This window comes from Larus michahellis, chromosome 6 (assembly GCF_964199755.1).
Source record: "Larus michahellis chromosome 6, bLarMic1.1, whole genome shotgun sequence".
Taxonomy (NCBI): Eukaryota; Metazoa; Chordata; class Aves; order Charadriiformes; family Laridae; genus Larus; species Larus michahellis.
In genome coordinates, this window is record NC_133901.1 from 56,235,458 (window position 1) to 56,258,497 (window position 23,040).

Here is a 23,040-nt window from a genome sequence, read left to right on the forward strand (position 1 = left end):
ATTAGCTTAAATGACTAAAACTCACATTTTGTAGGTAGTGACGTGCTGCTTTCTGTGGGTTCAATATAGTTATCGTCGTCATTGTCCACTGGCACAATGTAATTATCCTATGAGAAACGATGGATAAAAAAAAAAATCCTAACAGTTAAACCTCCATCATAACAACAAACTGTTGGGACTGAAGCCCTTGCAGCAGCTTGTAATAGTTGCTCTTTCACAATGACTGTTGCTTCAGACATTTATCGTCCTATGTGGATCACATTCTCCAAGACTGAAAACCCTTTACCAAATTACTCCAGTTCTGGACTGGTGGATAAAAGCCCTCCCTTCCCTTTGGGCCTGGGGTAGCATTTGAGGTTGCTCTCCCCATTGCTTGCAGCTTCTTATGGATGAGCAGAAACTATTCTGTGGCCTAAGAGCCTCCTAAAGTAGGCAGATATCCCCTAGGAATCAGCATGGTACTTGCAGGTCACTGCTTATGATGTACAAAATGATTTGTACTGTAGAGGCTAATAAGGAGACCAGGCCATGTCATTGCTGTGTAGTCTATCTTATGACCGGTGCGGGGTCATCAGTCATTTAAACTGTCAAAACAAGTACATCTATAAACATTACCTCATCATCACTACACTCCTTAGGCTTCGGTGGTACTTTTGGTTTTGTAGCAGGAGATGGCAGTGGCAGGGATGGCACAGATGGTTTCTTAGGTCTGGACATGGCTGGACTGTGTGTACTTGGGAGAGGTTTGTTGATGGGAGGAAGCTGCTGGTGACTGGTGCGATTATCTTTTAATATGGAAGAAAACAACTATTTTAGTAAAAATTACGCATTAGCCTCTGGACCGTCTTCTACTACCCGTGCAAACAAGTTTTTATTGTAGTTGCAGCTCAGCTCAAGAGGCAGACCTAAGTTTATTTTGGTCCTGATGTTGAGACTTGTGAGCAAACTGGTCCTATTTCATCACTCAAGGTAGCAACCTAGTCCTCTCTGCCAGGCTGCAGAGGGTGCTTAGACACTGACTGTTGTATGAACAACTGTTTAAATCCTTGGGGAAAAGGTGGTGGCTGGGTGGTGTAGCATTAGTTAGTATGAACTTTGCTGATAGGAAGTGAGAAAGAACGTATCTGACATATAAGGAGAACAACTGTTACACAGCACAAAGGGTGGGACTGAAACACAAATCATGCCAGGTCCTCTGGGGTATTATTTTAAAAATTCCTCCCCTTTTCAAAGAGCATGTAGGTGAAATGCTTATGAATTCTATGAGTACATATATGGTATTTTAGCACATTGATGATTATTCTATAACCAGTAACAGTCTTGTATCATATAAAAATGAGAGCAGGCATCATGCCAATGTTTCTTTTCCCAATGGCTCAAGTCTTCGTCTAACTGAAACCAACTTTCATTCATTTCAGTGCAGTCTGCCCATGGTTGAAAAGAATCAAAACAGGAACAAAAACCACCTTTGTGCTGGACTGATATAAATAAAATCTTGATCCTGTCCTGTTTTTCAGAATGTTTATCCTGCCCAGTACCAATCTTGAAGGACAATATGGAGTGAATATTTGGGCTGCTTTGTCCTCTGTTTTACTGCTTTTGGAATAATGATTTCAGACACAGAAAAGATTAAAGGACCTATCTAGTATCATGTGCTTAATCTTCAACATGAATTCCTGCATTAAAATACGCAGATGAATCTGGAGCCAAGTTAAGTGATATCTCCCATACCTTTGCTTGAATTTTGTAGTTAGTAGATGTCTAGCAAAGTCTCTAGGACACGTTGTTTTAAAATTCTAAACACTGCTACCAACAATACTAACCTGTTTCATGCTCTAATAACAAATCATATCCCTGAAAGCTAAAGATCTGATTGTCAGAATTAAAAGAAAACTCTTGAGGGAAGGACAGGTTAGTCCATTTGAGGCCACTTCTCTTCCAGTACTGGAAAATAAGCAATTATCAGGCTGACATAGTCAACTATTCCATAATTACCTGCGTATTCACCCCTAGAAATAGGGAATGCAGAAGGAATCTTCTTTTTCTCCTGCTCACTTGGAGGTGGCTCATAGCTGTCATCAGGATTCTCTTCACTGGGGACCACATACATCTCAGAGTCAGAGTGGTCATCTGGATTTTCATAATCACTGTCCTAGAAAGGCAGAACTTCCCATTTCTCATCTCATAACATACTTACACCTTCATAGCAGTATATGACACAAGTATCCTTGCAGGAGTACAATTAACTAAGTTACGAGAATGTATCCTTGAAAGGACACGTTCACTCCCTTTTAGTGCTCCCTCTAAACAAACAGGCACTCCCGCCTGCCCCCCGCTTCTGCTCCTCCCAGGAGCTTCCTGCTCCCTGTCTCCTTGCTATCTCCAAGGAGTCCTTTCACACCAAGAGCTCAGTCTTCAAATTATGGACCAACAGCTTGTTTTCCTTCACAGGACAGTTCCTTCCTAGTTCTGGCTGTCACTCTTTGATGTGTCCTGTCACCTCCTCTCCCTTTCCTATTAAAAGGGTATTCGGGATCTAACTCCAGAAGGAAACTAGTCACTTCAGGCTAATGGCTGTACCATTACTTTACGTGGCTGATGACCACGACTTGCTTCATTCTAATGTTCTCTAAAGTCTTATCAGAAATATTTCATTTTTAGGAAGAAGTGGCTTTCCCATCCTCACCCCTCCCACCCTCCCTCTCCCAAACAGATGATCTTACTACTGGTTTCTGAAATTACTGTTCAGTTTGAGAAGTCCTTCAAATCGATGCCATGTGCTTACTTATCCAAAAAGCTGAGCATCCATGGCTACCACTGACAGTGTTTCTGAGTGTACTGCTAAGTTGAGTGTAAAAAAATTGAGGTAGCTAAAGACCAGTGGCTACTTTTAAATAATGCTGATACAACAAATAAGATAACGTTTCAGTAGTAAGTTCAACCACAAGTAGATGATTCAAAAATAAACTATTATTATTGCTTGTGCTGAACTTGTTGCTACAGTAACCTCTTACTACCCCAAAATAAGTACTTACAAAATCATCTGACCATTGTTCCTCTTCATTGTCTGCATGTTCTAAACCAAGCATTAGAGTTATTTAAGGACATGTAATAGCGAACATAAATGTTTATCTTAAGTATAGATTGAAGAAATAAATAAATAAATTTTAAAAATCAATCATACTCAGTTCAAAAAAAAGAGCGGTCAAAATTTCCTAAACAGTTCAGAGCAACACATCTGGTTTAGACTGAATAGTAAATTAAATGCCTGCTTGCTTATTTTTGATAAATGGTTTCAGAGCTGTTGGAAAAGCATTAGAAAATGCCAATGTGCACATGGTCTGAACAGCAGAGCATGCACTTTACACAGAGTGTCCTGCTAATGCATCTAATTTTTAAGTAGGAGTAACAATTTCTACATAATGGATCTATCGCTGACCTCTCAGCCTTGCACTTTCTTGTTTCTCAGTTAAAGCTCCAGGACAGCACGCTAATTACAAGTATTTACATTAAACATAGAACAATCTGATAACTTCTAAACTCTGTCCTCTTTGCTTCAGTTTTCATATTGCTGTTTCCTTAACACGATAGCTATTAACTTGTAAAAATGGGCATGAACTAGTTCGTGGGCAGTGCTGTATGATAAGCAGATATCATCTACCTCTAATAAAATTCATGATATCACCACTGTCACATTAATAGTATTAAGATTCTGAATCTGTGATGATCCATTTGTTCAATTTTTTTCCCTATTTACTTCTACATCACAACTTCTGGCAGAGAGGACTGGATGTGAATTCTCCTCCATTTTTAGAGCAGCCTACATGCACAACCCTGGTAAATACTGATTTTTGAAAGAGTAAGTACTTGCTACTCTTCATTCTGGGACAACTTGATACCTTTTCCTTGCCTCTCATTTCAGAGGTGTGAGCTACCTTCAGAGTTGCAGATAATGGTATATTGTACTCTCATTAAAAACAAATTATGAGGACAAGTATAGCTGAAATACTGCTAGGTGTATAGGTATCAAACATACACAGACCTGCTGTTTAAATTTACATTAATACAGTCTTACCTGAAGCATAATCCCTTCGTGGTAGACTTGGTGGAGGTTTTTTTTTTAGCCTGTAAACAATAATTATTACATTTATGATCTAATAAGTAACATTCACTAGAAGGGAGCATTAGCCAGACACATAAAAAGAGCTGATAACAAAAGATACCTGCAGCTGAAGAAATACAGGTTACCATCACAGATGCTTAGCAAATAGCTGCAGGAGAATGCTTTGAAAAGCTAGAAACAGATAAGAATTTAGAATCTAATCTGGGATTTTTAAAAATTTTTTTTGGCTAAAAACATACTTTGAAAGAACAGCTTCCTCGCCCACCCACTCTCCTCTTCATTTCCAATGCAGAAATAGATAACAGAGGGGTCAGCGATAAACACACAGCTATCTGAAGATGAAAATCTGTTCAGCCTCAGAGAGACTTGCTAAGACTATGGCATAAAAAAAGTGGTGCAGCACTCTCCAGCCATATTTTTATAACTATCAATTTGCTTGCACTTCATTTTCTAATTGATGTTTACATGTATACCAGGTCTCTTGTGGACAGATTCTGTTTCCACTTACTTTTGTTTTATGGTGTTATGCTCCTTTTTTAGTGAATACTGTTATAGTGGTATTTGTAATACCAAGTGAATCAAAAGATAATTTGTAGAAATACTGAAAGGATCTCTGTGGCTATACACATACACGTATGTATATGTATGTGCATATATATTTTTTCAGCAAAATGGAAGTATACATGTATGTAATATGTGTACACGTATATGTGTGTACTCCTGTTCATACGTATGTATGTGTATATACATGTATACTCCTGTTTGGCAAATTGCAGCTGTCCAGAGAAGACACTGAATTACAGTCAGTTGATATATCAATTATTTTATTACCCTGTAAAAACAGAGAAGAATTTGGGTTTAAAGTCAAAACAAATGGTGCATGTGTGATATCAGAGGCCAGACTAATGGATCTGAAGAGAAAAAACACCTTTGCTTTCTGTAGCCATATAAAACATTAACACAATTTATATTAAAATGATTCTTCAAAGTGACTTTTGAACATTGTGTAAGAGCCTCCCTGTAGCACTGATGGGACATCGCCATGGACCTGAACCTTCATCCACTGAATTGATGGCTTTATTCATTCTTCAATGAGGTCCTAACAAATTCATTTGCAAAAATAAGCAAATTATTTAAAAAAAAAAAAGAATTTAAAATGTTTTCTTGTGATCTCTGAGCAATAGTGATGTCTACAAATTTTGCTTTACCACAAGAATTTGACACTCAGTATTTAGGTCCTGACACGTGCTTTGGTGTCACTGCTCAGGTACCAATGTATCTCAGGGCGGAGGTGTGGCACTAACACATCAGTTTGCAAACTTTCCCCCATCTGTTTTGAGAAATGCTTTGGCTACTTTTGAGTTGAATTAATGGAATTCTGTTGTTCGGATAAAAAGAAGAATACATGCACATGCATGAATCAACGAATAAATTGTGCAGGCATTGCTAAAGCTCAAAAAAACCCCACCAAACCAACCCAAAACCAAAGAGAAAACAACGTAGGTACATTATTTTTTAAAGTGTTTACCTGTTTTGTTCCTTACTAACAACACTTACGGTGGATAGCTGCTTCCTCCAAGTCTTTAACTTCCCGCAGCACAATATAACAGTGTACGAACAGTAAATTAAAAAGCATTATCAGCCTTGCTCTTGTCTCCTGTCCAGGTTAGCACAGGCATGTTAGAAAGAAAAACCCAGGGCCACTGCCAGGGCAGATCTCAGGTCTTCAGGAGGGTAGACCAAAATCTATTAATGTACTTTGCAACACGTCTATCGTGAGTTGTTCAGAGATGGCAGAGACTTGGAAAATAGTGGAACTGAAGGACCAGGAAGAGGATGTCTGGGTCGCAGTGTAAAGTACGTGGCTTAAGCCACATTATGTGTTTCCAAGCTGCTAAGCAGAAGACTTCAACCCTTTGTCCCAGGCCCTGTAAATCCTGGCAGTGGCCCCGACAGAAAATGTAAATATGTTATACGAAAGCATACAAAGCACAGAACAGAGGTCTGTGTCTAAGCAGCCTATCATGCCATCGTGCGGCTCTGAAATAGCATACCGATCCCAAGTATCTTTCCCAGTTTTGCAAATTAAGGCCACTTGTTCATTTTGGAACCTGAATATCAATAGAAGAAAAAGAAATAATGTTTCTGTCACAGAGCTGAAACAGTTTATGACCACATCTATATTTCTTAGAAATCCTTCAAATATGTTACTTATTCTAAAATTCAAATCCACTTAAAAAAAAATTCTCACTGTACTGGTATGATTTACTGAGTGCCAGAACTGAAATCCAGGCTCTTTTGAAGTCAATTGGAGCTTCGCTTTGCAAGAGCCAGAACTCACCCAATGTACAACCCAGCTCAACAGACATAACCCCTACGCCAAGGAGTGGTTACCTAGCTGATTCACATCCCGATGTCGTTATCCACATAGATGCTTGCAGAGTGACAACTGGCTCTGTCCCGTTCCCCTGAAGTTAATGACAAGGGACTGAAAGAACCAAATGCCGGCCAACTGAGTATACATATTCAACTGGAAGACAGAATGATTTCCTAACATATCTTTTACCAGAGTTAGATAAAATTATAGCAAATGCAATTTCCAAGTAAAATACTCTAGTGCTACTCTGCTCTGGACTTATGTTACAGGTGGTGAAGTATCTCTGTGTTAGCTGTGATAGAACACAATTAAATAGTCCAAGTTTTCATTTACTTTAACAGGACCAGCATTTTTTCTGAATTTTAGTAGAGAATAAGTAATTTTCTGGAGATTTTGAAATATCCCTAAGAAATTTCAGTTCTAAAGGACTCAATAAAATCAAAGTACATTTGTGAGAGTATGTTTACAGGTTTTTAAAAGCATCTTACTATATACATTTTAGCTTCAACAAATAACCAGGTAGCATTTGAGACATGTCACATAATGGGATCTAGATGCAGCTCACACAAGAACAGAATGCAATGTACAGAAATTCACGATAACTTCTAGGAGAATAAACTATTTTAAAGTATAATATATTCTGAGATTTCTCCCTCTGCCGCATACTGAGGTTGATCTAGCGAAGTATTTAGGCATGTGCTTAACTTTAGTCATGTAAGGACTCCGATACGAAATGAAAGTATTAATCATATACTTAAAGTTAATATCACATTGTTGTGTTTTCCTGCACTATATGGAGAATTGGTCAATAAACTGCCGCAGAGGTCTGGATTTTTGACTCTAGCAACACTTTTTGCAGCATCCAGAAAAGTAACTAAACATACACAGTAGTAGCCCTTTGTATGTAGCCAATTTTCCTGTTGTTAACTCCGTACAGAATCCACTCCCTTCTTAGGAACCATATTTGCTTAATAGGATTTACAGATGTTATATTGACATCTTTATTGAGTTGAGTATTTATAGTATTTATTAGCCCTAAATGCACTAGATCATCATACTTGTGATTAAAGGATTAATTAATTAATTAGGAGGTGTCCCTGCCTATGGCAGGGGGGTCGGAACTGGATGATCTTTAAGGTCCCTTCCAACCTGAACTATTCTGTGATTCTCTGTAACTTTGCCAAAAACTTTTCCAGAATTCCTAACAGGTGAAATCCAACTGACAGATAAACTTTTCCCAAGCTGTATTCTCATGACCCAGTGGAATAGTGTGTTACAGTTTTGGAAGTATGTGATTGTACAAAATAAAATTAATCTGAAACTTTTTTTTTAAAAGTATTATTAGTACTCTTCCACACATTTTCTTTACAGTGTGCTGTGGCAGTAAAATGGCATATAGCTGCGATTTATTTATCTTCACTTTGATGAAATATTATTATATTAATAAAAATTCTGGCACTCAAAACATTCTATCCAGCTACACATTCAAATTCATGAGTCTTCAGAATACAGTTAAATTAGGTATTATACTTTTCCCTGGTTTATGTTTCTAAGTGTGCTACAGCTTGATTTTAGTACTTTTCTCTCATTGTTTAGTTCATAAAAATACCACTTTTTCCTCGGCCATGAGTTTGATGATGGATGTCTTCTAGTTGCAGCTATGCAGGCTGAAGAGACCTTAAGTGACACAACTCCATTTTTCTGCCTGAAGTTACCACCTAAGTTATAAATGGTACAGGAAAATAGACCAGACAAATCTGAAATAAAAACTTATCCAATTAAAAAACTGGGTAGAGCAGATGAGGTGAAGATATATCTTCTTTGCATTTTTCAGGTCACATGGCAAATATGATTTCAAGAAACGCACATATTTGGATTGTGTGCAGTTAGACTAACAACTACAACTGTATGATTTCTGATGGCTTTGCAAAGGAAGCTTTGGTAGGATGGGGCATTGCAGTAAGATGACTAATCAGAACTTCTAGTTTCTTATTTGATACACTAGGCCAACACGTACCAAAACTCTAGGGTGAAATCCTGACTTTGCGGTATATGCAGTATGACTTTTAGCATCGAATTCAACAGAGCTAGGATTCCACTTAACAAAGCCTAGAGGCTTAAAGCTTATCATTTACAGATGAGTACTACATCTTTACAGTGCGTTTCCAGCATAGGCAACCATCCTGCAAGGAGAAACCTATGATTTCTCTCTTACTTCCCTGTTCTGTATTACCAAGGATGTGAGTATGAAAAAATGCTCCCAGCTCTCATTGTTTACACAACTTGGGCTATACCTAGTGCTTCCTACACCTGGGTACATAATCCTCTTTGGCATAATGATCTCACAGCAGCTGGGACTCCCATATTGTAAACAGTCTTGCATGTGACTAAGGGCGAGCAGGTGAATGGTAGCCTGCAGCAGGCAATGTTTTTACTGTCAGAAAATTTTGAGTCAGGACAGGGAATAAACAAGTAGGAACTTGTAAGCAATGAAGAAACAATCTGTAGTTTCCTGTTAGCACCACTGTTCAGACTGCTTTCCGCACACCTTTAAGACACACATGGAGGGTAGACATATCCCTCCCCAGAGGCACCCCACAGATGAACTCGATTGGAGAGCAAACCACTTGATGCAAGAACTTGTCTGACTTTTCTGCACAATCAAGAGCCAATCTAGATTTTACAAGTGTCTTAACAAATACTGGTAATAAGTCAAATGTATTTAATGAGTATTTCATGATTCTTTCAGTTTCAGTAGCAGAGACTTAGAGTATACATGTGTGAAAACTGTAGGCTTGAGATAAGCAAGTGCATTATTTGATTTCTCTAAGATTATTTCTACTTATAATAGGTTTGAATTTGAGACAAAACAATGTTTTTTCCAGCATATAGACAAATTCCAAATCTGTGCTACATAAAGCAAGTTTTTTTGTACAGTTTTCCTGCTTCAGTCATGTTCAGATCCTTGACATTTAAATAAAGTAATCCTTTAACTGAAATGGAGGAAGTGATCAACTGGATAACTGCATTTTTTTTAGAAGAAGCATCTACTAAAATAAAACAAACGCCCCCAGAGGGCACATTCAGACGAATACAGCCAGTTCTAATTCTGCAAAGCTTGGCATCTCTTGTACAGGTCCTTATCAGCGTTGTCAACTCAGGCTTTTATTGCAAGTCTCATTATGTGCTGGGTTCAAGATTCGAGTTCCCAAGTCACGTGCAAATGTAAGAATTTTTTCTTCAACTTCTAAAAAAATAAATTTCTGATCTTCATAATTGCAGAAGAGATTAATATGGCTTAGATGAATCATAGAAGTATCAGAAAGGTTTTTTTTTTTTTTACTTCTCAATTTGTATTCTTATAGCTGGGGGTGGTGAAATGTGAGCTTTGTGCTGCAGTCATACATTAAGAGAGTTTTTATGAGCCTGTTCTTTTTGTGGATTTTTTTCTTAATCTTGAGAGAATCAAAAAGAATTGCTGCGTTATAGCAGCAATCTTGTATCTGACATTTAATGATATCACCTCTGACCTTTCAAGCTTCAGCAACATTTAGTTCTTGTTATTTTTCCCTTGTTTGTCCTTCCCCTCTTACTCTCAGGGAAGGACACGCAGTCAGAGCAATACTGATTAACAGCAGAATTCATGTCCTGGCAACTATGGGAGACAATTTATTACCTCAAATTATAATTTTGAGATGCTTCTATTGTTTCTGCCATCCGCTTTCCTCTCCGAGGCATTTGAGCCATCCTCTCCGAGGCATTTGAGCCAGTCCCACCACAACATTATTAACATTAACTACACTTAAACTACTACTGTGAAGTAGTAAGCCATCCTTTATTAAAAAGCCACAACAAAAAACACCTGATGCCCCTCATCTCCCCTACCTCCAAAACCCACCAAAACCTTTGACAACCTAAAAGCTCTGCCCTGTGAGCAAGTCCCAGGTGAAACTATGCGTTTTTTGCAGACGGACCTCTGAACACAGTGGTCTATTTACATACACAATGCGTTAAAAAGAAAAGCATGCTTAGATTAAAGATCCAAGTCGTTTAAAGAGGGTCATTTTAAGGGAAAATTTGCTTTTGTGCAGAAATAACAAGTATGTATACCACGTGACTGTGACTTACTGCAAATTGCAGCAGTGCTAGAGCGCCAGAGAATGAGTAAAGGCAAAAAGCTGTCTCAAGAATCTATCTGATATATCAGGTGTCACCATCAGAGCCTGCTCAAGGTTTGTGGACAGCAAAAACGCATCTGTGATAAAGAGGCCACAAAGGAGGGCTTGCAACCTCAGGTCACTCCTGCCTGGGGAACGGGTGAGCTGCTGCTCCTGGAAGCATATCCCCCTCCTCTGCCAGGGACCACAGCTGCCCCACAAACACCAGCCCTGGGGGCAGGCAGCCAGGCCAGTAGCTGTAGCCAGCCCGGCTTTCCCAAGCTCTTCCATAGCCAAAGCAGTCAGAGCCTAGGCGTCTCCCACCAGCCTACTGACCACTTTGTATATACCTAAAATTAGCTCTCGTTCAAACAATACTACTTCTTTTCCTTGATCTGAGCTGTCATGGTCACTCTTTTAAGAACACTTTTAAATAGTGTTTATATGTGTCTCTTATGTAGGACAGCTGATTTTCTAGAATGTATTATGGTTGTCCTGGAAACACTGCAGATACTGTGTACTAATTAACTTCTAAAAGTACTTTGTACTTTTGTTGTCAATGACCCATGTAAAGACAGCCATCTGAATGAGAAAATCGCATCCAAATGGAAGTTCAATGCAAATGAGCTATTGCATTAAGAAAAAGAAAAAGTATGTTAAATAGCTAATTGGCTTAAATAGATGTTTGACTGGAGACACTGAATGGTGTATTCATTTGACAAGGATGCAGAATTACTGGAATTTCTTTCTATGTATAAATACACATGAATATTTTATGATACTCATATGCACGTGACATCAATATGCGTGCTGTTTAGCACTTCTTACTGGAATAAGGATGTTAGGTAATGCTGGGTTTTGTCTTATGGGACTGAAACACAGGAGGACTTAGCATTTTTATGGGAATTCCAACTATGACATCTGACCAGTTGGTTCAAGGTAGAGCTCAAATTAAAACTTTATGGTGGCAGGTAGCCTGAACAGTGGCCTGAGGAGAAAGGCACACACCTAAACAACAAGCAATGATCATTCCCAAAGAATACATGAGAAAAATGCACTTTAGCCAAATGCTGTTTTTCAGGACTACAAACACAACGTCCTGTTGAAGGCCAGTTCTGCCACTACTTTGTGACACACTTAATACTGATGACAATTTTGCACATTGCAGTCTGGGCTGAAGCTCTATACATACGCTGAAGTACATATCTCTAGAATAACATGGTCCCGTCATTAAAGTATTATACACTGTGCTAGGAATCGGAACTTCCCCAAATTGATAAAACGAAGGTTGGCGTTTCAAACTTACTTTTTGAACTTGTTTATTATCCCGCTTTCATTTTTCTTGATGTCATGCACCATCTTTTGAAGCTTCCTGTAGGATATTAAACAAAGCCAGCATTAAAATTACCATGTGGTTAAACACACATTTATATAAAATAAGAAAAATACAGGAAATGCATTTCCAGTAATATTTCACACATCGAAAGTGCTTAATGTATGTTCAATAAGTAGTTTAGTTGCCAAATCATTTGTGTATGAAGCTTCCCTCCCTTTTTAACAGGGCTCCTTGGCATGATTTTGTTATCCTTCTCCTTAACACAATTAAGTGCCGTTTAAACAATCAATTTTAGAGTAAGTGCATCAGGAAAGAACGTCATTGCCTAAATTAATAGTTTAGAATATTTGAATGTTAACCTTTTGTTGAGAACTGACTTTACAATGCTCCACTCCCAATAATGGGAATGCCCTCTGATTTCTGACCTTACAGGAGTCACTTTATCAGCGGACAGTTTACCTCATTCCCATAGTGTTTGCAGTTATAATAGGATGGCCCAGGCCATCTGAGAAACAATTGGAGTATCCATGACTGAGCTGTAAAAACTCATGATCTCAGGACTCCACTTACATGGACTGATATCTGGAATCAAAGATTGTTTTTATTCATTAGCTGCACTGACCTCATTTAAATTTTACTTATAATCAAGGTAATTTAAGTATCTCATTTTTTACTCAGCAAATATCATTTAGAATCCCGCCTCCTTTCTCATTTTAAAAAAAACCCCACACCACTAAAATCAAGTCACTGTCAGGAACACAGATACAACTTTCTGCAAAAGACTCATTTTACTGTGAAACCTCTTCAAGTCTGGTAAAACCAGAAACATATGTAGAATGTATATATATATTTAGTTTCTTGACACAGTGTACGTTCTTCCTGCTCACCTGAACTAAGTATCTTTTATTAGACTTGTGCTGAAGATTTTATCACAGCCAATAAAGGAAAACAATGATATTTTTCAAAGAGGGCTTAAAAATTTTTTTCTGTTCCATTCTTCATTGGAAGTTGTCTATGTCATTCCACGTTATAATCTTGCCCACCGCACTCTGATGCGCCATCAGGCTACCAAAAGACTCTTGGAAACTTTGCTTACAAAGACAAGTACGAACAAAGTATTCTTTCCTTTTTTAAGGCTTTCTTTAAAGTTTAAACTCTATTATGCAGAAGGTTGAGTAACAAAGAGCTTTGCTAGAAAGAAACTATCTTCCAGCTTCATCATTAGTAATGACAACTGCCTCTTAAAAGTTAAAATAGCTTTTTTCAATGGAAATTGGAATTAGATGAGAATTAGCTAAACAAAATCATGAAATAATTGCACTATCTTTATGTGGTTATTTATCTGCGGTCCATGGTTCAGGCTAAGCAGACATGCAGCCGCTCAAGGCATCACGTAGCAGTAGAGTATGAGGCTTATGCTGAGAGGGACCTTCCTACCTCTGCTAACCATTTTAGAGCAGTTGTGGTAGGTAGTGACAATGAACCCCACTTTATGAGACTCACCCAAAAAAAAAAGTTAAATAACTCACTACTTGTAAGCTTTTGGAATCCTGAAATAAATAACAAATCTTAATTTTAGTCTAAATGATGTTTATTAACATAATAGAAAAATCTGATCCTTTCACTGTACCAGCTGGAATTGAAGGATATTCCACATTTTCAGCAGCCCTGTAATACAACAACATGCAGTATCCTGCTCTGACAAGCTAGGTCATGGGTCTGATATTCCTAAACCCCAAATCTTTGCCCAATTTTACTTAAAAAACAATTCAACCTATTCTTTTTAGGTTCTCAACTCAGGGGAAAAAAGAATCATGAGAATAACTGACAAATAATTCACAAGCACGTGATCAGCTCTTGATCAAAACTCATACTATTAATTTACAGCAAAAGAATATAGTGTTACCTGCTGATATTAAAAAAATAATATTGCTTATAGATGTGAGAAACAGGTGCACAGCAAAATGGTTTGAGATTCCCTGCAACAATGCACTACATCTATGAGAATGGCTTGGATTATTATCTAAACTAACCAGACACATTAAATCTGCAAATCTGGGGTGAAGATCTCAGAAGAACTTCTGCTTTTCTGTGGGGTTTGGGTTTTTTTTTTTCGTAATAGATTCAGCTTCTGGTTATGCTTGAAACATCACAAATAGCCATCTTCTGCAGTTTACTGTTTCTGTCTTGTGCCCCAGCTGGCACCTGGCAGTGTCTATAAATGAAAAGTAATGAGGAATGAAAAGAATGAGAGAAGATTTAAATGGTTTAGTTCTAGTTTGGGGAGAATGGTTGTTTGCAAGTGTTTCTGTCCTTTTCAAAAAGGCTTGTCAGCCCTTAATTAGCAGTGCATGTAAGCATCAGTTATTTTTCTTCCGGTATTTATTGTTTGTTAGAGATAGGACCCAAACAAAAAAAATAACCTAATATAGATTTAGATCTGAATATTGCTTATTGCTCATCTCTGACATTCATATATCTTTACAATGGTAAAATTATGGCTTTATTTTGAAAAAAGGTGTTTCATTTTTCACATGACTGATTTTATTTTATATTGTCACTTTGGTTTCTAAACCACCCACCCCCCTGCAAATAAAACCCACCCCAAAATTATAACTACAAGTACCCTGAACAGTTTGCTTTTCATTTGATCGTATTTAAGTGAACTGATAAGACTATCATCGGTGTTCCATGTGTGCTGAATAAGGCTATAGTTTAAAAGAGCACTGTAATACATACTTCCATTTTTTTTTTTTTAAAAAGATGCATTTAAATTGGAGATAATCACATGTGCCTCTACTGGTGCCATCAGTTATTTTTCCCCATACAGATAGGCTGAAATCAAAACATTCCCATTTTTGCATAATCAAATTTCTTAAAAATCTCTGCTTCTTATTCTTTTTCTGAAGCCATTTCATTTTGTAATTACGAATTGTGATAGAATAGAGAGTGTCTAATAAGTTTTGTGCAAATTTTTTCAGATTTTAAAGTTACATAGCTCTTGTAGGAGTTGCTAGAATACTTAGTTTGTTACATCCGGACAACTTAACTTGTATGAAGCCCGTGAGAGTAAGCAGATAACGAGTGCACTGTATAGTGGTGAGTGTAGGAAGTCATCAAGCATGGATGATCTCCAGATCAAGTGAAATCCCCTTTGACCCGTGAAGTTGAACAAGCTGCAAAAACCAGTCTGTCCAGTTAACTGGAGGCTGAGATTTCTTGAGATGCCAGCCGATATAATAGGCTACAACTGACAAGTTTTACAAAGAATTGTCTTGACTTGTGATTTTAGAGAGACAGTAGAAAAGATGAGAGGCAGATAGCAAAGCCTACAGCAAGAGGATTCTCCAAATCTTAAGAGCCTCAAACCCAAGCCTGAAGGCCATTCCAGGGTGACGAGGAAAAGTGAAGCACGAGAGCACATTTATACACTTAACATTTTACCTGGATCTACATATCTAAGTAGTTCTCAAACTACTTTTTGTCTGACTCTCAAATACTTTACTTCAGACCATACTGCAAGTAAAGAGGTTCATTGTAGGAGGAGCTTATCAGAGCAGCAGCCCTGAGAGTATCTAGGAAATAGAGGCTCAATGGCCCAATGCAGACCGCCCTTGCTTCAGGTATGTAACGCCAACCTTCCTTCCTCACAACACGGCTGAGTCAGGACCTTGTACCAACTAATGTTTATTCTCTAGTTGTTTTCTTGGGATGAACAGATACTAGAAATATTCAAGGACCTCAATCAGCTAATACTGTAAATGAAAAGAAGTAATGTTAGTTTTACCTTGCATTGCAGTTAATTAAAGATAATTAAGAGGTCAAACTTAAGAGTTGTTTCTTAACTACAAGCGCCAACTCTTCATTCAACTTGATTGAGAGCTTTTTGTGCAAAATCAGGCTTGCAGATAAAGGTGCAGTCTGTGTCACTTGATCTTTGAAAACACTTTTCAGCAACAGATAGCTATTTTGAGACCTAGTTTAATTGTGACAGGTATAGACTGGATACGACCTTTTGATCAGGAACTCAGTGTGCGCAGAATAGGCTTTCAAATATGCAGATGAGAAGTTTGGAAGTTTTGGGTGTACGTGTTTCTAAAAAGTTCTAGGTTTCTAACAAATACATTAGAAATTTACACGTTGGATGGAATAGCAAAAAGGACTGTTCAATGAATCCTAAAAAGAAACGCTTTTTAGCCCTGTGTTGCTATTTTTCATATCTTATCAATTTTGACCTCCAGCAATTCAGGATTATCAGATGTATTGACAAAGGGGTCACTAGCTGTGAGACGTATGTAAGGGAAGGCGGAAAGGTTTACCATTGCAAATACAATATACCCTGAAAGAAGGGTCACAAATGGTTATTAACAAGCAGCATGTAGCTTATAATGCTTGAGAAACACACTGTGCATTTACCATGCAGTGTCACAGATACCTAGCTGTGCTCAAGGACCGGCAGAACTGCCTTGAGATAAAACAAAATGAAAGAAAGCCACCTTCTCTTTGATCTGGTCACAGCTCAGCGTATGAGGAATGTGTGTCAAGTGAAGGGCGATGGGTGGGCCTGGCCTGTGACACATCCTCACTCTCAAACATCAGCTGGAAGCTTTTGGCTCTTTTGCACACAAGGTATCTCACAAAAGCTTTGCAAAGTTAAAATAATTAAAAAAAAAAAGAGAGAAAAATATAAAAAACATGAAAAATAAAGTGTGTGACATCAACTCAGATGTGAGATGAGGTACAGAGTCTCCAGACTTGAGAAAGAGGAGTCTGTCTTAATTTCAGACAGAGCTGCGTAATAAGGAAGTCTCCCATCATTTAGACTAATTTTTGAGAAATTGTATTTAGCAGTATTGTAGATCTGTGAAAAAATTTGCAAAAATATATTATATAAATACATATATTATGGCTCAGAGCAGTCAGCATGAATGGCTCCACAGCGGCCATGGCATCCCCCTGTTCCTGAGAACGGAGAGGGATCTCATACGTGCGCCAACAGCACAGCTCACCAACTTGTGCACAGAAAATCCCGTACTTTGGACCTTCAGCACACACACCGCTTGTAAGTGTTTTAGCTGTACAGCTGCCTTCGGCATGTGGCGAGGGACAGCCCCATAGCAAGTGACACCCTTCTGCTGCAAGAGGGCACTACGTGGTCTCCGTGGTGGGGAGAGTGGGCGCAGTTGCTGGGTGCCTCTGGCTGCGAGCACAGATGTGTGTGCTGCAGCTGGGAGTGGTGCTGATAATGCTTTTGGAAACAGGGCTGACTGCAGCGTCAGTAGGGAGTGGTAGCAAAACAAAAACCAGTTTTAAATGAATCACAGGAAGTTTTCTATATTACAAGCGTACTTATTTCTGTTTATCTGGAGGACTAGAATTATACCTCTTAAGTTTCTGGTGCTTACACAACTGTCTGAATTATCTGTTGTGCCTCTTGAAAAATTCATATCTGCACTCTGGGACCAATTTCTGTAGTTAGAAAGAGGGCAGAATTTTGAACAGGATATTCAGACAGACGGTCTGCAAGGGAAGATTTATAAACAATACTGACACATTCAATATTAAGTGGCCTGTATATTCCTTCTCCTCCTCCTAATATCAGTTAGATCTTTAACTGATAAGTTGAACTGGTTTCAAAAGCATAATAATTTAAAAAAAAAAAAAATCATCACACTAAATCAGTCAGTTTGAACTCCAGTTTCAGTTCTTATACCTTTTTGGGTACATCTGTTTCTCACTGACAGGGCACCTTGTAGTTCTGAATCTAGAAAGTCCCATTTTGTGAAGATCATTAGTACCTCCACTCACTTTAAGATGGTAGGTAGGTGAAACCCTCATTTTTGTCTTAAGAAAGGCAGCATAACAGATCACATGAAAAAAAAAAGGCAATTATTTCTTGGTTTTCAGGCATATTCAAATGCTTAGCACTGGAAACCTAGACTGGGATTTAGTAAGCACAAATTTAGACTTAGAAGAAAAACACCCCTAAAAACCCCACCTCCTTCAGCTATAAAATTTTACAGAAATGAACCACAAAAAAAAGAAAATAAAGTGAAGAATTTAATGGAATTTGGAGAATAATAGCTAAGTTATTATAAGATGAAAACCAAAAATTAAAGAACAGAAAACTAAGAATTACTACAGGGACTCTGTTATTTTAAAAAAACACATTAAAACATGAAACTAAAGAAGGAACAGCATGCCCAGCCCCCTCCTTTACTGCTTCTCACAGCACAATTATTCCATCACCTTCTCCCCAGCTGGACTTTATTTTGTGTTTCTATTAGCTTTTAGTTTTATAAACAGGTGTGCAGGTGACCAAATTAAGAAAGAAAGTTATTGTTTCTGAACAAAGGGGAAACCTGCTCACCTAGAAGGGGGTTTGTAAGAGTACTGCTTGGGATTTTTAAAAGCTTGAAGGCTCTTATCTTGGACAATCTTCTCAAACTGGACAAGAACCACCTCTCTTACAATAGGCTTTCATTAACACAGTGCTCCCGACACAGTCTTTATGGAAGAATATGGGTCTCTGAACTGGATGAGTGTCTTCTAAAATGTGATTTCCTATTACTTCCCAGTTTTGTGCATTTAAAAACAACCCAATTAATTATATACAACAACTCTCCCCACCTTCCACCGCCCTTCTAATTGCTTAGTAGAAAGCAAAAGGAAATTCCCAAATACAGAAAGCACTTAATTCCTCTCGTTAGGCCTCCTTCAAGTGCCTCACATCTCCACCTGCACACGCCCCTAAGTCATATGCTACCTGGAACAGCGAGAGCAGAATTCCCTTGCAGTGAAACACAGGCTGGCATCAGCTGGCAGCGCTGGAGCTGGTGTTTTCTATGTCTGTTACGTTTGTATAATGCATAAAGACATAGCTGAATTCTTGAGGTACAATCAGATAAAATGCTTCAGTTGCCGCTGGTCTCGGGTAGGGGGTTACTGGCCCTCATCCACTCTAGGGGCTTATCGCAGCCCACCCCCTGCAATGCTTTTCATGATGGGAGAGAAAGAAGTCTGGAACTGGAGGTGGTAATCTGTGACATCAAACCATCAGTTCAAGGCAGCTTTACAGATAAAGATCAAAGGCTCGATATCTCAAACACATGAAAAAAAGCTGAAAGAGGCTTGCTTATGGGCAGAAGTCAATTACAGACACCTATCTGCAAGGAACCAGGAACAACGAATTGTCTTCTGCTGTGTTCGTGACATGAGCAAGAGAAGAGGACTATAAATAGTTTAGTTTCCTCAAGAGTGTTAATTATTATATTTTTTTTTAAGTCTGAGCAACATCCTATTCTGCTCACTTTTCAATCATCCATTATTTTGTCTAAAAGCAAGCCACATAATTAGAGCAGGTGTGTGTTTACATGGTACACAGAGAAGCACAAAGGCTGAATATTGATTATACTCTTCATCTTCATATGCCCTCTACATAATCTTCACAAAGAAGCTGTCAATCTCTCTTGTACTAGTAAGTACTAATATAGACTCAGTAAATGAAAAAATGTAGCATGTAAAGGCATAATACATCTTTGACACAAATCAGTCCTAACATAAAATTAAATAGTATAATTATTTTGAGGTGACTGGGAATTTTGCTCATTGAAAGAGCCTATGCAGATTTACTGGGGGGGACTGAGAAGAGTGAAGCCCTATTAAGGACACTTGGTGCAACTGCTTCCTCATTTTAGATCAAGGCTGAGGCTTGTTCTCAGTGTGTACGAACATTTTAGTAATACCAAAGATTTCATGTGTTTACATTGTACAGTATTTTTTTGCAATTACTTTTTTCTTTTATTTAGCAGAGGAGTATAGTAGACCTGGTTCCTATTATCTTTCTTTACTGCTTGTGGGGGCTTCACAGCTGTTTTTGAATATCTGAAAGCGACGGCCAGGCAGTTTTTAGTATAGCTTTTTAAATATAGATACTTAATAAAAGCTGAAGGCATTTCAGGTCTGGACACCTCTTCCCCAGCTTGCTCTCCCCTTTCTCCCAACTGGATAATAGCGATACTTTAAGTAGTACAGAGAATAATTAGCTATTATGATAGGCTAAGTGAGTATCGCACATCACTTTTTGACACAAAGAGTTAAAAGATATTTTCTGTTCTGTAACTGACCTACTCTGTTTTGAGTCTTTTTGGTTAACTGATCCCTTTTATGCACCAGCTGTCTGATGTGAGCTGATGCATTAAAAAACACAAAATCCACACAGAAGCTACATTCACAAGGCTTAGTCCATTTTTCTGAATGGTTTGCAAGCAGCAGAAGGAAGCTAAATGCGTTAGGTTACTCTAAAATACTGTTCCAGTTAAAACTAACTAAGCATCGTACCTCCCTGAAGGACTAGTACCCTACAGCCTGTAGGTGAAGGAGAGCAAGGACAGAAATTTAAAAGAGTAAAGTGGTTTTTATATTTCACCAAAAAGAGGAAGCACAAAGTCATTGCAGGGAAGTGAATAAAGACAGGACTTGGTATGGACACAGAAAATTATGCCTGTCAGTGGTAACATTACTTTTAGTCACAATTCTACAAGCATTTTTGAAGGGCGAGATAAAATTTCTGTCATTCCTGCAGGCATGTAGATTGAAAGTGTGTTACAGTCACACGGAGAACATGAAATTAAATGAAAAAGTAAGAAAACAGAGTGAACTGAAGACAGAAAGCTGAAGGCCTAACTTGGATTTGATGTTCCAAAAGACTGAGGAGTTCTGGTTTTCCTCCCCTTTTACCTCTTCTATGAATTTCAAATCTGCCATTTTAGTTCTGGTGACCTTTTGAAGAACATCAAAGAAGTCTATATCTAACTATGTAATGGGCTTGACCAAGATTTATCCAGATATTTAAGCACACGTATAACTTCAAGTACCTTAAAGTTAGGTAAATACTTAAATTTTGTATTAAGGTCTTGCTAATGTGGGCACATAAGCGCTGACATGAGATGAATAAATTTACTTCAGGATCTGAGTGCAGTCTTCATCAGTGTCTTTGTGTCATTTAAGACTGCTACTAAAATACATTTCTAATGTTGTGATTTTAATCCAGTAAGTTCACAGACTGTGAAAGGATAGAAAAAACAGTGTGATTTTTCTACGAGCTGGAAAACTTTGTGGACTCAGTAGTTTGAAGGCAAGGTACTGTGCACACCGGAGAAAAGGGAGGCTCTTCTAAACAGCCTCTTAACTCTTCTCCTGAAACCAAAAGTGCATTTATATGCATAATGGTCTGCATTTGCTCTACCAAATAGCTCTGACAGCCAAATAAAACAGAGCAGAGCTTCTAGATATGGCATTAAACTTTAAACACTCCCATTAGCCTACTCCTAGAGACTAAATAACCCCAGATATCTTAATGCTGCCCAATATTCACAAGTCTCTAAGATTGTTCCAAGACAGTAGCTTTTATGTGTATAGGTTCCAGACACACTGAGTAGATGTAAGAAATTAAGAGAATCACTAATTTCAGGATTTTTATAAGTTTGCATTGCTTTTTGAAGAACCAAAGCTTTTCTTAAAAGTATTGCATTATTAGTTCTGTTCATAGCTGGACTTTCAGCATATTTTTTAAACTGTCATTTATGCCCCAGTACTTCCCTTTCCAATCTCTGACCAGATATTTCCCTTCTCAGGCAGTTTCTCTGGAAATGCCCGAGTTGGAAGGAGAGGCGAACTCTCTCTTGTTCCTCTCTAAAGCATAACTTTTTTTTGGCTTTCAATTTTTTTTCTTACCGATTAGTAATTGAAGTATAGCAACTGATTTCCTCTGTGTATTTTTGCTCAAGTCATGTAAATTTATAGCAAAATTTGCAGATATTGTATTTTATGCCTTTAGCATTAAATTATTATATATTATTAAACTGAATGTCTTTAGCATTAAATTCCCTTTAGCTGAAGTGATTTTACCACCTATTGAGAATTAAAAATGACAGGGGTACAGGATAGCGGACACATTTTTGACACATCTGATGAAGACTAACAAACACTGCTGTACTTGGTCCGAAAGCATTTTTGCTCAAGCTACAGAAGGATTATATCCACCATAGAGGTGGATATAAACGTAGCTTCACCAAGGGCAAGTCCTGCCTGACCAACCTAGTGGCCTTCTATGATGGAGTGACTACATCAGTGGACAAGGGAAGCGCTATGGATGTCATCTGTCTGGACTTCTGTAAGGCCTTTGACAACATCCTTCTCTCTAAATTGGAGAGATATGGATTTGATGAGTGGACTGTTCGGTGGATGAGGAATTGGTTGGATGGCCACATCCAGAGGGTAGTGGTTAACAGCTCAATGTCCAGATGGAGATCTATGACAAGTGGTGTCCCTTCAGTGGTCCATACTAGGACCAGTACTGTTTAATATCTTCATCAGTGACATAGTGGGATCAAGTGCACCCTCAGCAAGTTTGCAGATGACACCAAGCTGAGTGGTGCAATTGACACACCTGCAGAACAGGATGCCATCCAGAGGGACCTGAACAACCTCAAGAATTGGGCCTGTGCAAACCTCATGAGATTCAACAAGGCCAAGTGCAGGGTCCTGCACCTGGGTCAGGGCAACCCCTGGTATCAATACAGGCTGGGGGATGAAGGGATTGAGAGCAGCCCTGCTGAGAAGGACTTGGGGGTACTCATGGATGAAAAGCTGGACATGAGCTGACAATGTGTGCTTGCAGCCCAGAAGGCCAACCATATTCTGGGCTGCATCCAAAGAAGCATGGCCAGTAGGTCGAGGGAGGTAATTCTGCCCCTCTGCTCCGCTCTGTTGAGACCCCACCTGGAGTGCTTTGTCCAGCTCTGCAGGAGGAATGACCTCACACATTCCACCTCAGCACAGGAATGACATGGACCTGTTGGAGCAGGTCTAGAGGAGGGCCACAAAAGTGATCAGAGTGCTGGAGAACCTCTCCTATGAGGACAGGCTGAGACAGTTGGGGTTGTTCAGCCTGGAGAAGAGAAGGCTCTGGGGAGACCTTATTGCGGCCCCTCAGTATTTAAAGGGGGGGTGCTTGTAAGAAAGATGGGGACAAACTTTTTAGCAG

At 38.6% G+C, this 23,040-nt stretch overlaps 1 protein-coding gene across 5 annotated transcripts in view; it reads right to left on the reverse strand.

The window, feature by feature from the left end:
* Positions 1-23,040, reverse strand: part of BLNK (B cell linker) — a 108,368-nt gene that overhangs the window by 20,037 nt on the left and 65,291 nt on the right. For 4 of the 5 annotated variants that reach the window (XM_074590275.1, XM_074590278.1, XM_074590277.1 and 1 more), the window contains 7 exons: positions 11,964-12,029; positions 6,178-6,234; positions 4,076-4,125; positions 3,036-3,076; positions 1,996-2,152; positions 616-785; positions 26-107 (listed from right to left, as the gene is read on the reverse strand). In XM_074590275.1, the coding sequence (XP_074446376.1) occupies positions 26-107; positions 616-785; positions 1,996-2,152; positions 3,036-3,076; positions 4,076-4,125; positions 6,178-6,234; positions 11,964-12,029 (623 nt within the window). The remainder of the gene's footprint in view (positions 1-25; positions 108-615; positions 786-1,995; positions 2,153-3,035; positions 3,077-4,075; positions 4,126-6,177; positions 6,235-11,963; positions 12,030-23,040) is intronic. The other variant, XM_074590279.1, reaches the window with a different exon arrangement.